Source organism: Halyomorpha halys, unplaced genomic scaffold (genome assembly GCF_000696795.3).
Source record: "Halyomorpha halys isolate HHAL.00 unplaced genomic scaffold, Hhal_1.1 Scaffold547.1, whole genome shotgun sequence".
Taxonomy (NCBI): Eukaryota; Metazoa; Arthropoda; class Insecta; order Hemiptera; family Pentatomidae; genus Halyomorpha; species Halyomorpha halys.
The window spans coordinates 79,247-97,139 of NW_027111872.1; the positions used below are offsets into that span (position 1 = coordinate 79,247).

The following is a 17,893-nucleotide window of genomic DNA, read 5'->3' on the forward strand; positions in this document are numbered from 1 at the left end:
AAATAAATAATAATTGCGAACATATAACTTACAGTTCAAATATTTTTCATATATCTTAAAATAGTAAATTTACAAAGAGGCCAATTCAATATTTAACATTGATGTCATTCGCAGTACACAGTGGATTCTATTCTTATATTAATAATAAATTAAGTACTAAATGATTTTCGTTGACATTTTCACTTTAGTCGACGATGTGGTGTTCTTCTATTAATGGCATTCAGTGAGAATTTCGTAAATTTTTTTTTTTATTACATTTATATTCATTATTTATTAAAACACGGACACGTTTTTTTTCTGATTAATTACCATTAAAGTACATAAAACATATGAATATATGCTACATATTGCATCCTGGCGTGTGACACTTGTAAAAAACAACAATTACTGACCAATATTTTCTACTTTTTACAGCCCTTCCAAAGTACATATAACTAATCCAATTAATACACCCAAAAATCTCTTTCTTCTTCAAGATAGTGCAAGAAAACGTTAGGAAAATTTTTTTTAAAAAAACTTAAAAACTGATTTTCAGAAAAGTGTCACTTTTTTCGCCTGGGGTACGATATGATTATATGCTTAGTAATGAGATGTTTAAAATCAATATGTGGAACTCTATTAAACACTGTTTAGTGTTATAAAAATCCTTTATGTTTTAAGTTCCAGAATACACACTACCAAACAAAAATTACTTCACCTGCTGTTAAGACGAATAATGAAAACGGAAATAATAGCAAATAATAATTAAGTAAAAAATAAATATAAAATACAGTATACGCTAAAAGATGGAAAATAACATAAATAAGAATAAAATAAAGGTCAACAAAGAAAATAATTAAATTAAAATTTTAATTTAATTTCATTTTAAAAAAAGTAATATTTCTATAATTATATAATTACTATTTCTTGACCTTTATTTTAATTATTTTCCGTCTTTTAGTGTGTACTATATCTTTTATTATACATTTATTTTTTATCTAAAAATAATAACAAATAGGAAAAATTAGGGAAATAATAACAAATAAAAAATTATTTGTTATTATTTCCCTTTTCATTAATTGTCTACGTTTTTTACGTTTTTATAAATTATTGTTTATTTGTACTTTTCAAAATTTAATTTTGTACATTTCAATTTTATTTTTGTAAATTACTTTCGAACAAAATAATTTTTAGTTCCACCATTCCTATAGGTAATATTCCGTATTCAAAATGAAATTCTAGCATAAATGCAGAATTTTAAAAAATGGAGTTGCATCACTTTGGCTTTAAATATCTCATTCATAAATATTTAAGTAATTATCATAATTATGTGACTGATAGAGTGCCAGCAAAAAAAAACAAAAAAAAACTTGGAACCGAAAAATAAGCTAAATTCCATTGTCAACAACCTGTAGCGTCCTAAATGTCACCATCTTTAGTAGTAACTATTATTATGATATTTAGGCCGCTTTTTAAATTGTTGTCAATGACACTTTGTCTACTATTGCTGTCCAGTTCAAATATTGTTGTTGAAGAACTACATTTACAGCCCAGAACTCAGAAGAAGACCACGTCGTGACGACTCGAAGACTCTAACAGCTAGCTCCTCTCGACGACTTGGTGGGCGCCCTCTGTCATGACAGGACAAATGATGGGATAGTAGTAGTAGGGTGACACGGGGAGGGGGTACTGAAGCGGCCTGTCATCACGCACCAAGACCTTCACAGCCACCCGCTTACCGTCCGCCTGCAACTGCTTCCTCTTCGTCTTGTACCTTCGGTTCTGGAACCATATCTTCACCTAGGCAAGGAAAGGACTTGTTGGACCCATTGTCATAAAGTACAGTGATTATACAACAAAAAAAATATAGAAATAATAAAACTTAAGGAAGAACTGTAGAGCAAATTTGTTGCAAACTGTTATTGATTACTAACGTCAATAGTAGAATCATATTACTCCAAGTTTAGACCAAGTAATAAAGAATTGATGCTAGAAACTAGTATAGGCTTCACTCTGGGTTACTGTTCAAGGAAGAACTATTATTTTGAATAACCTGAAGAGAGTATTAAGCTTCTACAGTCTGTTGGCAAACCAATGAACAAGTAAGGGTGCCATATGAACAAAGCCTACAGTGGACAACAAGGCTCAGAGCTCCTCGCAGTAACAGTATTTCATATTTATGTTTAATCAATTCAATATGGGTGAGTAATTCTACATTGCACCCAGGTGAAGAAGGAGAAGCCAAAATGAGAGATATAGAAAAGAACAGGACCTCAAACTCCATATTAACCTCAAGAAGTCATTCACCAAACATGAACAAGTAAAATTGTAATATATTTTATTATATTATATCATCTCACAGTTTAAATTCAATTGTCAATACTCATACTGTACACCACTTTTGGCTAAGCCATGTAATATATCATTTTTGTATTAATTAATCAATAATAGATGTTTCCAAATCCAATTACAAATACAGTCCACATCAGTCATACCAGCATTAACGAGTAGTTATAATTAAAGGGGTAAATGGATGAAGGGGGTATGTAACATTTTTTTAATCTTTTGTGTTGGTGAAGAGGGTAGATGCCTATCAAGCCATTGTGAGATACTCTAACCTCAAGATCGAATTAATAACTAAGATACCAAGTAGAAGGTGCTATTTACACTTCAAAACATAACAAGCTCCAACAAAAAGAAAATTGAACTTTATTTTCTTCATCCACTAATCCCTTCTATTAATTCTGATAATATCCCCCACATTGTATATCAGAATCAACCCAGAGGATATCTGAATTAAACAATTACAGAGACTATTTACAAGATAAAAATTATACAAAATAGTTTTTAAAGACGAAACCCAAAAGAATAAAAAATGAAAGTTTATTAAAAGTTCAAGTAAATTTAAAAAAATAGGACTATCAAAGCTATAAAGGGACATGCTAACAACTTACTTTCAATCTCTATGTACCATACTTGATCAAATTGGAGTGCCAGAAAATATTTTTTAAAACGTCATAACCCTCGAATTCAAAGATAGCAGAATCGTGATGGACAGGGCCGTGACGAAAAACTGTTTTTTTTCTAAGTATTAAAAAACTCTCTATGTATTTTACAAATATTGAGCAAAAAAAAATGGTGAAAAAGAAAAAAAGATAAAATACAGCTTTGACTGCAAAACTAAAAAAATAGGACTTTAACGACCATACTCTGGACATTTACATCTTCTTCTTAATTATATCATAATTTCAGCAATAGACGAATTTTCAATTCATGAACCCATTTTGTAATTTGGGGACAGAAATGACCTACTACAAAATATCAAAGTTAAGAAGATCATGACAGACCAGGACAGGATCATGACGTAGCGACAGAAAACTATTTTTAAAAAAAAATTAGATTTCAGCTCTAATAAGAAAATTTCACTTTTAGATATTGCTCCATTTAAAAATTTGCCCAGTTCTAATATCATAAATGGGATGTACATTAATTCTTCCCATTATGAGTTAAATATTTATATAAAAATCTAGAAACCTCTAAAAATGATCATCGCCTCTAAACTATAGATATAACTTTTGTTTAATTTATTGTTATACTTGTTTATTCTATAATGAAAATATTTTCATTAAATTACCTGGGTTTCAGTGAGCTTGAGGGAGTGGGCCAAATCCGCCCTCTCCGGGCCAGAGAGATATCGCTGCTGCGCGAACCTCCTCTCTAGCTCGAAGACCTGCCCGTGGCTGAAGGCGGCCCGGCACCTCTTCTTCCTCCCCTCTCCACTCCTTCCAGTGTCGTCCACCGCTGGAGGGCTGTCTTCTGGAACAAGCCATTGGTTAAGTTATTTGACGTCATTGTTTGAGATAACATAGTTATATAAGCATATTACAAGGTGGAATCTAGAAATGAAGACGGAAAATCAAGCTGGATCATAAGCAATCAATTCATATTTAGAATTAGTATCAGACAAAATAATTACTATAATAAAAATTGTAGAGCTGTTTTTAACCACGTGGTGAAATTATAGAGCCCTTCATATTTGAGATGAGGGCTTTTAAATTATTTTCTTAACAACACTGGGATATAAACAACATACTTGATAAACTCATAAATTTATTTAATATTCGAAAATAACTAACATTAAGAGAGAGTTTAAACATTAACTAGATTTATGTTTCTTGATCGATGATTAATAATATCATGACTTACTTCTTCAATACCTATTTTTTTTTTTTTTGGTACACCCGTTTTTATAAACGTCAGTGATAAACTGATCAATTTTTCTTGAAGCAACCGCATTTCTCTGTAAATTCTTATTTGTTTTAATTTTTCGATAACAGAATTCACGCCGTTTTTAATTTCAGACGCTTTTTAAATATTGCTCGATTTAACTATTTTAAGCCTCCTCTTCCCGTTTTGAACAAATATTTCAAAAGTTATATAGGACCCCTGCTATTTGAAGATCTTAGTGGGGCGGGAAGTATGGCCATTTTTGTGTTAATATATGATCTCCTCTTTTGAGATTGTGACATGTCTTACATCGACCGACCTGTCCCGAAGGAGAGCGGGAGAGTTTCACGCCGTTTTCCGATTTCAGGCGCTTCCTAACAAGTTGAAATATTCAACGTATGTTACCTATTCGACGCGAAATCCTTATGGATGACGGAGCCACGAGCCTGGGCTCTGCAGACACTTGGAGTACAGAAGACCCTGCGGTTGAGGCCTTACTTGGACAGAACATTGCAGTTCAATCAAGTTGTACAGCGAGTCAAAGATATTTATTTTTTTTTTTTTTTAAACAATGATTTAAATTGAATTTATGATTCTTTTCTGTATTATCTCCATCATAAACCTATACCAACCAATATACTCGCTATGATGGTTTGTTTTAATGGTAAGATATGGCTACTCTGGTAAGATTCAGTTCTGCTATCTCCAAGATCCCGGGATTAAATCCTGTTTTGATAGATAATTATTTATTTTGTAACTGTAGCCGTGAGTGGGTTCGGTAATCTACTGAGCCTCATAAAGTGGGTAATCTTATTTGGGGAAAATCTATCGGTTGAGAATGAACCCCTCATGTATAAACGTTGTTCAAGAAACTGTACTTCCTTACAACATACTGAACCCTTGACACTTCATGAGTTGTCGCTGTTCAGATTTTTATTTTTTTCCCCCACAATTCTGTACATTTCATATAATATTTAAATCATTTAAAAGATTTAACACTCGTCTATAGTTCTTCGTAACTTCGACTGATGAATTTTTGATAACGCTGAGATTTGTATCCTCAGATCATCATATCAGTTCCCCGCCACGTCCTTGAGAGCTTGACTAATGAATAGCCCTCACTGCCAAACCTTCACATCGGGTGCCAAGTTTATTGAGTTTCCAATAAAAATAAAGTCGACCAATAAAATCCGCTGTTGACCCTAAAACAAGCCATAATCTTACCGATCATCGGTTTGGATTTTTTGCCGATTTTATGCTTGCTATACTTTTCAGGAACCTGGCTGACTGACACCTTCTCTATTCTCCGGACTGCAACTCAGAGTAAAAATTTAGCTGAAAGCTCAACGACAGATGAGATTCAACACCTTTCGAAGACGTGGAGAGTACCAGTATGACTTGGTCATACAAAGGACACATCGGTCGAAGTGGCAATTATGTAATAATAAAAAAAAAAAAAATAGACAGATGATTAACGATTACAACTTTGTAAATAAAATAGAAAATAAACAAAATTTCGCATTTTAAGAAAGTAAGAAGGATACTTTAATTTTTGGATCACCAATGGATTAGGAACAACAGAAATAATGAATTATGCGCCAAAAATTAAGAATAGAAAATTTAGATCTTTAATTTAATTTTAAAAGAAGATAAAACGATTGGAAATATTAACACCAATGATTTTTCAATTTTTTTTTTTTTACATTATTTATTTAATTGACAACTATAAAGAATGTTTCACAACCAGGGAATGAGAAGTACGATATAAATAGTTTTATGAAAGTAAAGGTCATCCAATAATACCACTTTATGAAAATTGAAAATTAATTTAGAAGATCACTATTCCAGCTCCTAAGTCCTCTTGTGTTGTGTATCGTGTTGATAGTCCTTGAATTACAGTAAGTTTAAATGATTCAATATTTGATTGTACTTTTGGAGTTTGTAAGTTTTTGTTTTCATGTAGTGTTCTCATTGGAGGGGGCAGAAGGGGAGTGATGCTTAGAGCAGTCAATGGTAGGAATACTTCATTTCTATTTTTTAACCAGAGGTGAAACCATCACATCCACATCGGACTTCAGTGGTTAAGTGCAGTTAATACATCAAAAACACTTGCATTGGTTAATCTGAAGGGGCCTATACTCTTACACGAGACAATGTTCCAGACCAAATGTTCTAAACAGCAGGGATATTCATGATGTTGTGTTAAATGTAAAATGTTTAAGTTAAATGTTATAAGTATAGAATTGTGAGCAGCCTATTTAAAGTCATGTTAAATGCATAAAAGATCCTAGCAGATTTTCTGAGCGACTTGTTTTATAACCTTTCCTTCCAAAACTTCGTTTTGTTGTTTACTTCTAATTTTTGATCAAAGTAATTTATTACAATTTGCCTAAAGTGCAAGTGGTATGAAAATATGGCCCCTCAGTGCCTGGTTGATAATTGAAAAATGTCATTTCATTATTATTATTATTATTATTATCATTCATTGCTTTATTAGTTATGAAAACATCCAAAACAATACTATCAAAATCAAAACACATTAATTGTTACTACAAAAAACAAAATGGTCTGTTGCGTTATGTCATCTTCCATTTAAGAGACCTAGTAACAGACTCTCAACCATGCTATATGTTATATCATTTTAACATGGTAAAAGAAGGAAGAATTTCTCCATTTAGCATGAGTTTTTTCCATTTAACACGTTTTAACATGTTTAACTAAAGATCATGAATACCCCTAGTGATCTAGACCAGACTTATCTCCAACAAATTTCTATCTATTCAGAAATTTGGACAAATTTTTTAAAGGTAAAATTTTTGAAAATGATTCTCTGTTCAAAAACGCATTTTCTTTAATTTTAAACTGATTTTTTCAATTTTGGGATTGAAAAGTTAATTAAACATTGGGGAAACGTTTAGAAAATGAGAGAATATATTTTGGAAAAAAATTGTTTATTACTAAATGACCTTTCTATTCAAACTAATATTCCATATGAAACGAGCCAATACCTTTCGAAATTCTTATTTAATTTCAATCCGTAAACCTTCCTCAGGTGCTTCTTTTAAATACTTATTCCATCGTTAATTATTAGTTCTGATTACGATTATGTCTATTTTATCCCCCATCTACATCTGGTCTGTGTGACTCTGTTATTCTTAGGGAACAATATACCCCATCCCATCGGAGGTTCGGTACCAAGACCCTCGCTAGCTCTCAATAAGCAATCCCGCTAATGGCGACCCAATATCCACTTGCTCGGCGGCAATGAGGACACTAGCGGAGAAGAACATCGATCGCTAAGTAGCACGTACCATCAATCACTGAGCGGCGGGCGACTTCCATTACGCTAGAGTTAGGAAGTGGCGGGTACCTGGCACGGACCATTGTACCGTAAATATAGCGCTGTTTTCACACGTGCACACGGCTCCACTAATGGCTAGAGTCACTTTGGTCACTGTTTGCTCTGGAACAGATAGCTCAGGGGATATTTAGGAAGGAAGACCTAATAGCTTATTTTTAGGTTCAATTCTTATTATAAGATACTTTAATCAAGCACTATCAGAATTTTCAGAATTCTGTAGAGTTGCGAGAATCACACTACTTTCACATACCGTCCCTATTTTAGTTGAAAATAAGTCTTGTACATTTTAGAAACAAATAATTCTTTATTATTCAGGATGAAAATATTTCATAAATAGACTAGTGACAGTAAATTCTGACTATTGACAGTACAACCATGGAAATAGGAATATTATCAATTATCAAAATCTTTCACATTATATATACTCTTACAACTTGTTCGAGGTTTTATTATTTAAATAAAATAAAGTGTATCCAATTAAGTCTCAACACTCTTTATTAATATAATAAACTTTCAACGTTTCGGTCAACCTAGCCATCCTCAAGGACAATCTTAACTATAAATGGACAACCTCGTATAAAACTATTAAAAATAATTCTGCCCAGATCTAATAAGATTATTCAAATTAACATATCGAAGTCATTATTTCATTTAAAAATAAATACTCTTAATTGCAACTATTCTTTTGTTAAACTATTTCATTGTTGAAAGGAGCAAAGTTAATATTTGTTAATATTAATAATATATCGATAAATCGTAAAATAATAATTCTTCTAGCAACAGAAAAATAAAAGACCAAAAAATATTTTATTGTATTTAGATCTACAACGTTAAATATTTAAGTATCATTACTTTTTTTATTAAAAAAAATAACCAACTCATATTGTTCGTCGTAATAAACAATAGATGCAAACAAAATATGAAAGATTTTAAATAAATTGTAGAAATTGAGCGATGAAAGATTTTGTCAGACAATTCTGTTTAGATCTAATAAAATTAGTCCAATTAACCTACGTATATCATTTCATATAAATATGAACAATTTTAATTAAAATTACTCTATACAATATTATCACTTATTAATTAAAGTTTTTTTTTTTTTTTTAAATTATTTATTTATTGTAATTTACAACTGTACAAAATAATACAACAGGTAAATATATAGTATGTTTCATATACACTTGAAAATCTTGGGAAGGAACCACCCATTGGTGGTACTTCAAACATTAATTTAAACTAGAAGGTCTCGTGGCCATCTTCTTTTCAGACGCCTCGGAGGATTATCAGGGATTGTTAAGGATGAAAGATTAAGAATTAATGGGTTAGGATGGTTAAGGAGTTTGGAATAAAAAGACGCATATCGGCTTTGTGAATGAGTTTATTTGTGACGTAATAAGGAGCATCAAGGATTTTACGTAGGATTTTGGATTGTAACGATTGGATGCGGGAAGAATTTGATGGTTTGGTGGAGCCAGAGCTCAATTCCATATGTCCAAATTGGTCTGATTATTGAAGTGTATACTAATTTTTTGTAATGAATGGGAAGTTTAGAGCGTTTGTCAAATAAGTGTTGTATAATTAAAGTTGATATAAAAATTCAGATATTAAAGTTGATAAATGAGTGAGATTAAATGATTCCTCTTGTCTCTAATTTTCCCTTTTTCTCCTTTATTTATCCATAAAATTCCTTAATATTTTGTATTTATCCATGATATCAATGTTTTCTGATATTAGATTAATCCAAGATTAATTGCAATTGAAAGTATTCATATTTAAATTAAATGACATACAAAGGTTAATTTGACTAATTTTATTAGACCTGGGAAGAATAGCCTGCAAAAGTTTTTGATAGTTGAATGTTAGGCTATGAATTTATAATAAAAATTGTCCATGAGTTGTCCAAAACGTTGGACATATAAAATATTAATAAAGACTGTTGAGACTTAAATTTTTTATTTTTTATTTATTTGTTGATATTTACAACTGTATAAAAAAATACAATCAGTAAATATGATCATAATGACATAATGATATGATACAGGATGTCGAGAAACTACCCAGTAGTAGAACTCTAAAAACAGTTTACAATATAAGGTCACGAGGCCATCTTCTTTTCAGGCGCCTTGGAGGATTGCCAGGAATGGAAGAGGAAGCAAGGTTAGAAACGAGTGAGACTTAAATTGAATACAATTTATTTAAAATCTTTCATATTTTTATATATATTATTTATTTACGAACTATAAGAGTTAATATTTTTTTAAACAGAAAAATTTAAAATATTTAAATATTCAACATTCAAGCTCTAAATAAAAGACAGAAATTTTTAGACTTCTATTTTTCTGTTGCTACAAGAATTAATATTTTAGGATTTCTCGATTTAATATTAACAAATATCAACTTAGCTCCTTCCAATAATTCTACAGTTTAACAAATGATAAGATAGAACTGTAAATAAAAATGCTATCCTGCGAAATTTTTCGGCCTCGTCTTTTTCTCGATTCCTCCTGTATTTATTTTCCCGTTTTTCTCCTTTATTATCACTGTTAACAATATTTATAATTAATTATTGCAAATAAACATAATTTAAGGTATATTTGAAGACGATTTTTTGAAAATTTTGTCTGTAAAAGTATTTCAGCGAGGAAAACACCAAGCCGAAATTAAAGACCACTTGATTGTAAAATGATATACCGAATTAATTAAAATTATTACAAGCGTTCAAAAAAAAAAAAAAAATTGACTCTCTAAAGTGGTAGTTCCAGTTTTTGAGCTAAGCTCACACCAAATATTTTATTTAATATTGATGTAATAAAAGAAATAATTTAAATAATAAATCTATAATCCTTGTAGCCTTTTTTCTCCTAAGATCTGATTAATTTATCTATCGTATGATTCCACGGTTTTGTCGACGTTGAATATTTATCAATTAACCCTTGATATGTAAATTAATAAATCGATTTGCATCGAACTTTGATAATTAATATCAATAGTTTTGATTGAGTGTGCAGTATAAAGAGTCGTGAAGAAGATATGATATAAAGGTATTCATATTCGATTTAACATATATATAAATATTTCAATAATTATTTTAGAAAATGATAAATTCTGTATTCATTAATATCAATATTCTAATGCACTTATTTATTCCGAATATGAGATATTTAGTTCCAATAAATTATTAGTTAGGCATCCGATCTGATTTCGTCCCGAAGGCTAAAAAAAATTATAAAGCGTATACACTATGATAGACGGGATGTTTTTTCTGGAAGATGAAATTGTTGACTCGGCATTCAAAGCCAACCGCCGGACATGCGTAACATAGTTTTCGAGTCTAGTTCAAGTCCTGCCGGATGTGGTTAAGAGGTGAACAACCTCTTAACATTACAAAAAAACTAATATAACATATAAATAAATATATATAAATAAAAATACACTTGAGTGTCTATTACACTTTGCTGCGATAACTACTGAACGCGGGTCGTTGATGTTTGGGTGTAGTAGTAATCTCGAGCTAGTGCAAAATACAGTAGTTACATTTCGCATCTGTAGTGGCAAGATACAGGGATAAAATGGGTGGAAAGTTTCAAAACCCGTTATGAAAACAATCTTAACTGGCTTACAAATTTACTAGTACAATAACAGCCTTAATTGTTGAATTGCATTTCCAATTCTAGTGTAACCTTTACCAATTCAATAGCTACTGTTTCTTTCACTTACCTATAAATGGAATATATAGTACGGGGAAATACTGACTGACGAGAAGTATATTATAGAATCGATTATTCACATTTTTTCGATTTTCTATAAGACAGATCTAACGATTTTGATCAACATCGATATATCAATGAACGATTATATTGTCTTTAATATCAGCTCATTGGAATATTCTGAAAGCGTTCAATAAATGGTTAGGAGCAGAATGTAAATTTTAGTTAACTATTATATTTTTATATTTCTGTCATGCTTTTGAAAAAAAATGTTAATATATTGGAACGAGATATATTACTTATTTTAAATGGAATTTTATCAATATTTCAACTGTAAGAATCATTTGGAAAATTAGTACGAATAAATATTGCCACTGTGAATAATATGAAAATATCTAATCTCAAACGACTCAAAATTAATTTCAACTCAAAATAGAGGAGTAAGTGAAAATTGTGTGATGAGCATTTTTTCCATTTCAATTGTAACAAAACTATACCTGAATTAAATCATTAAAATTATATTTTATTTCTTTTAATTATTAAAAATAATTATGATGATTTTGATTATGAATTTTCAAAGAATTTCAACATATTCATCCAACATACCTTTTAATTTATTTTTAAAAAAAATTAAAATCTGTACCGCTACAACTCATGAAGAGTCAGGTACCTTGTAAGGAAGTAATGTTACTAAACCAATGGTAGTGCAAGGAGGTGATTTGGTCAGAATCACGCTCGATCGCCAGATTTTTATCCAATTTAGGATGCTGAGTTGACTCACGAGTACAGTGTAACAGAAAACAATTTTCTACCCTGCCAAATTCGAACTCCGATCCTTGGAGTTAGCAACATCGTTTCATTTATTATATAATCTGTATTTAGAGCTAATCTTAATTAGTATTAAATTAATAAAAAGGGAAATTACTAATGTTTATTTATTTTTAATATTGATTGATATAATTTCATATTTTTTTTAAGTGAGAGGGTCATTGATCATTTATTGGATTTTTCAAGTTACTAACATCGACATTTTGCCCAAGATCCATCATTACAGATAAATTATCTTAAAAAGATACTTATCCTGCAGAATTTTACCAAGCCTTTTTTTTAGCCTAATTTTAGCCTAAAAGGCTTCCGAGGATTACGAACCTATTGATTTGTTGTAACATTACGAGTTTTCGTTCATTCCGAATCACCATTGTAGTTTTAAAAAAATTTGTATAAGGACATCAAGGAGATATCCGATAATGAGTTCGAAAATAGGGTCTTTCGAAACCTAATATATGAAGTTCTTCAGAAAATTGCCAACTGCTATGATAATTCGTGTGTACATTTACAGCAGTTATTACCGCCATAGAAGGATCTGACACCCCCCCCCCAGTGCTCCAGCAGGATATCCGATCAAAGAGGCAGATATGAGGGGGTAAGAGGGGTATTGTTTCTACGGCTAAGGGTGGCCCCCGTGGTGGAGAGGTCACCTTACTCTGCAAACATATTAGCCCCCGGACCCTGATTGATATTGCCCAAGTGGGCCAACACTGCCTCTGTTTTTTCTACTCCCGATCATGAAATCAATCCCCGTCAACAGAGGAAGCCACTTAGATCCGATGACATAGTTAGGGTTGACTCAGCCTCTGCTCATTCCGATTATTAAAAAGCTCTTTGTTTTCCTTGCTTCTCGTTACACAGCGGTGTCCGATCGCACTTTTATATCTAATGAAAAATCGATGTTAATTAGAAATCCTTTAAGCTAGATCAAGTAATCGTATCGTACGCCAAGGACGCTCCTACTCAATTCATAAGCATTTTTTATCCTCACGAAATTATATTCCTCTTCTTTTCGTGTCTTTATTGGTCTTTTATAAATATTAATTTATATGTGATATTTATATTATCTATCTATTTATTTTATGTTTTATTATGTATTTCATTTTTATTTTATATGTATTATATTCTATCATAAATTATATTAGTCTTTTATACATATATATATATATTATATGTATACCAGAAAGTATTGATATTTTTCTCCCGCCTATTAGCAAACACTCTCCTGGGATCACAATAAACTCTACTGACTAATTATTATTTCATAAAAATTATAATCAAATGAAGAAGACCATTTGTTTCCAAAATGTCTGGAATAAGGTTCTTTGGATGCGTTGGGATGATGGGGAATTCAAAACTACTCCCAATAAGAAAAATAATAATAATTGATTGGAGAAGATCGTCGGGGGATGCGGTCACCAAAGAACAACATAAATAAACCAAAAAATATTTATTTATGCCTTAATATATAATATATAATATAGATCTTATATTGTACATATCTTCTCACCTACACATTATATTCCATCTTTCACCGTTTTTAATCTGCTACCTATTACATGATTATCAATAAATTATTTTTTATTATTCAATTATCAATTATTTATTATTTATGATTCAATTCAATATTTTGCATAATTCCAAACTTGTTGGTATACTATTTCTTTTCAATTTTATGTTTCTCTAAATGTTGGTGTTGTCTCTTTTGTTCTATAGTCCTGATGAAGATCTGAAACTCAGGTCGAAACGTCGGCATAAATAAATGATTTTTTGTTTATTTATGTTGTTTCTTTGCTGACCGAACCCCTGATCATCTTCTCCAATCAGTAATCTACGGTCAACTATCTACACCTCAAAAATAATAATATCTGAATTCATAGCTTATATTTATGTGTTATTCTTCATTATCTTATACGACTGCATATTATTTATTATAATACCTGAAATCGTCGGCTATTCAATAGTATATTATGAGTCAATATAAATACTCATATGTCCTGGAGAAAATATTTTTCCTCTTATCTCCTCAAGTTAAATATCAAATCCTTCCGTGGTTTATTTTTATCTATTTTTCAATACTGATAAAGATGTGAAATGGTTAATTATTTCAACCAAATTAAATTAAAGGTTCTTTATAGGAAGCCATTTTGAAAATTCGGTATTTAAGTGCTGTCTAACTATTACAATGAATATAACTGATATTGAATTTCACTTAATTTTTACCGAGTTTTTTATTAAAACTTATTAAAGATTTGCCAAGTTAATTATTATTAAAGTTACCAAGTTATTATTATTTAAGATTTATCAAGTTTGATCAAAATCATCAACAGCGGCATACGAGAAAATCTAAAAATCCAGTCAGTCGATTTTAACGAAAACATTTCTGTCACATACTCGTCTTAAATATTTAATTATAGTTTCGTACGATTATTATTTTATTTATTATTATTATTATTTTTTTTTTGGGGGGGGGGAGGGGGCTAGATTGTTTACTCACACATAGACTATTCTGCGAGATTGGGTAATTTGGACTCAGAGGACCACAAAACGTGGAAACTCCATTGAAAGCTCAAATCCGAAATTTTTCACGTTCATATTTTAACTAAAATAAAAATTATATTAATGATTTATTATATTGATTGTTTGAGAGTGGTTTATTTTATTATTATCACAAGCATTCTTGATTCAAATTTACTCTCAAAAATTTTGAAATAAATGCTGAGAGTAAAATCAAGTGAGTTTGTGTTAATAATAGAATTTTAAAAAAATAAATAAATAAAAAAACTTGATTTTCCGAAATTTCGATTCATTATTAATCAAAGATAGTAAACAGATAAACAGTCCATGATAAGATATTTTGATGAAACTCAGACAGAACAAATAAGTTTTTTTTTTCCGTGATTAGACATAATTATTTCAACAAATATTTATCAATAAAATTATTTCTAAAATTTAACATTGTTTTATAAAAAAAAAATTATGAATGTCAAAATCTTAGTGATTGAGTTTGTATTTCATAAAAATTCTATTTATCTCAATTTTCTATGATTTTCATGATCTATGTTAAAGCGTGTTCAATGGAAAAACTCGTGTTAAATCGAAAAAAATTGCCTTCTTTTGCCGTGGTAAAACGAAATAACATTTAACATGGCTGAGAGTCTGTTACTTGGTCAGTTAAATCGAGAATGACGTCACACAATAGACCAGTTGAGATCGCCGCCATATTAGTTGTTGTGACTTTCAATACAGTTGTCAATTAGCTCATCTTCATTCTCTTCTTCACAAGTTTGAAGATCAATAAGACACTCATAAGCTAAACTTTCACACAAATTCCACTTTTCACTCACTCTAGGCATGTTTTAATTAATTACTTAAATCAAAACTGAAGTAAACAATAACATGAGGGTCTGGAAGGAAGGTTATAAACATAAAGGCTTATACAACAAGTTGCTGAGAAAATCCGCTAGGGACTCTTATGCATTTAACGTTTAACATGACTTCAAATAGGGCTGCTCACAATCCTATAGTTATAACATTTAACATGGTAAAACATTTAACATTTAACACAACATCATGAATACCCCTGCTGTTATAATTAGTGTTTTAGTTTCGTTACGTTATAGAAAGTAATACTTCAATTCTTCCCCTTATTATATATTCCATACATAGATAAGTGAAAGTATGAAATATTTAATAAATTGAAGTAAAGCCCTTACCTAAGACAACACTAAGCTTGCTCAAAGCCAGGCCGAACTAACGGTACAGGGATAAATATATATATGAGGGACCGCAGAGACCTGTCGATGCACCAAACCCCGTCATTTTTTCTAAGGTGACCCTAAACAGAGCCCCGGATCCAAACAGAGGCTAAGAGAGTGTTTATGCCTGTTTATAGAGTTCCCTTCCTCTCTACCGATTTATTGGATATCCGCACCTAGCTACTTGGGTAGTATGGTCCAACCTAAACAGTATTCTAGTCATCAAAAGTTTTTTTTTTCCTTCTTATCCAAACTTTTTCTATTTATCTTCATCAAAAGGGAGACTTTTTTAAAAGATCGACTTCCGAATTAGGAACTTCAGAGGTACGCTCGTGGTTAGAAGTTTCTGGTGTTTATAAAAGTATAAACGATACACCTGAAAGCCATCTTATCCATGAGTCACTTGATAAAGCAGAAAAGAAAAATTGTATATGAAAAATTTAATTTCCAACAATAATAATATGCATTATCTTGCTAAAGGATATATATTCTTCGATGTAGCTAATTTATTGATTAGTTTTAATATTTAAAACTTCATATATTTTTTAAATTTATGAATTGGATAACGTTCAAGCGTTTCAGAAAATTCAAATATTGATGTAAATTTTTAAACTGATTCCAGTGACCTCAATAATTTCTTTTCCGAGAAAATAGTTATTTTATATAAATAATTATGTGTTGTTTATTTGCATTTCTGTTTCGAATAAAACGTTTTAGAAATCCTCGAATGAGCTCTGGACAAACGACTGACATGGAATCCTCATACAAGACTGACGGTCCAAACGGAGTTGAGCTTTGGGGCTCCACTAAACCATCGAATTTCTCCCGAATCCAATCCTTACAGTCCAAAATCCTTAATGCTCCTTACTTTGTCACACATCAAGTCATCCATCAGGACCTCAATGTTCCATACGTTGCCGATTTGGCCAGAACCAGATATCAATCCTTCAATGAAAAACTTCTCAACCATCCAAACACGCTCGTTTCTTATCTGGCTACCTAATAATCCTCCTAGGCGTCTGAAAAGAAGATTATCTCGAGATCTTTTCCTCTAGAAATGTTATGGGGTAGATTCTCCACAGTTTGTATCATGTCATTATATCACTTACAGGAAATTTACTTTATTTACTACGTTGTATGTATTATTATACAGTTGTAAATAACAATAAATAAATTATTTTTAAAAAAATCGAATGATTTATTGAAAATTTTTAATTTATTTATTTTTTAATTTTAAGATTTTAGTGAATTTTCAACCACATCGTTATTTTAGAATAGTTAAATTATTTTAATGTAAAAAACCCATCTTCTGGGGATGGTTTTAATTTATTTACCATGACGAGGTGTATGGAGTTGAGCACCAATTATTTTTGAGTAATATTTTTGATTTTTAATTATTATATCTTGTTTCTGAGAGATAAGTCCTTTTACTATACATTGTGGGTTTTTTCAGTTGTAAAATAATGCTTTGACTGAGCAAAAATTTGAAAGATACCAAAAAGATCCATAAATTAATCTATCTTGGTCTTTTTCCTATACTTAAAATGATACTTTAAATACTATCCACAAGAGAGAGAAAGACTTTATTGACAAAGTTGTGCTATCTAACTAATATTTACCACTAGTAAAACAATCGGTTTGTTTTTTAAATATTGCTAGGCATATTTAAAAATAATAGATTTATATTACATGTTAGTAACACATTTTTTTATTGTCGTTGTTTTTTTTTTATATACTTTTATTTTTTGTTTACCTTTTTTTTTCATTTTCAAATTTTAAAAAAAACATACAAATCACTTAGCTAAATTATAACCATTTAAAAAAAAATTAGTATTATTATAATTTTAAACACTTGTATCATTAATTAAAAATATCATAATTATAAAACATAATGTTAAAATTATTAACTTATTAATTTTCTTTTTTATTTCTAAGCTCGATTGGTGTATAAGGTTTGATAGACCGGTAAATAGAATGGATAGAATCTCTTATAGCTATCTCATTAGGTCTGGCTTCATACTTTATATTTCTAA

At 30.4% G+C, this 17,893-nt stretch overlaps 1 protein-coding gene across 1 annotated transcript in view; it reads right to left on the reverse strand.

The window, feature by feature from the left end:
• Positions 1-1,223: 1,223 nt before the first annotated feature.
• Positions 1,224-17,893, reverse strand: part of LOC106684133 (homeobox protein Nkx-3.2) — a 24,216-nt gene continuing 7,546 nt past the window's right edge. The window contains exons 2-3 of the mRNA XM_014426029.2: positions 3,614-3,795; positions 1,224-1,779 (exon numbers count right to left, since the gene is read on the reverse strand). Coding sequence (XP_014281515.2) covers positions 1,579-1,779; positions 3,614-3,795 — 383 coding nt within the window. The 3' untranslated portion in view covers positions 1,224-1,578. The remainder of the gene's footprint in view (positions 1,780-3,613; positions 3,796-17,893) is intronic.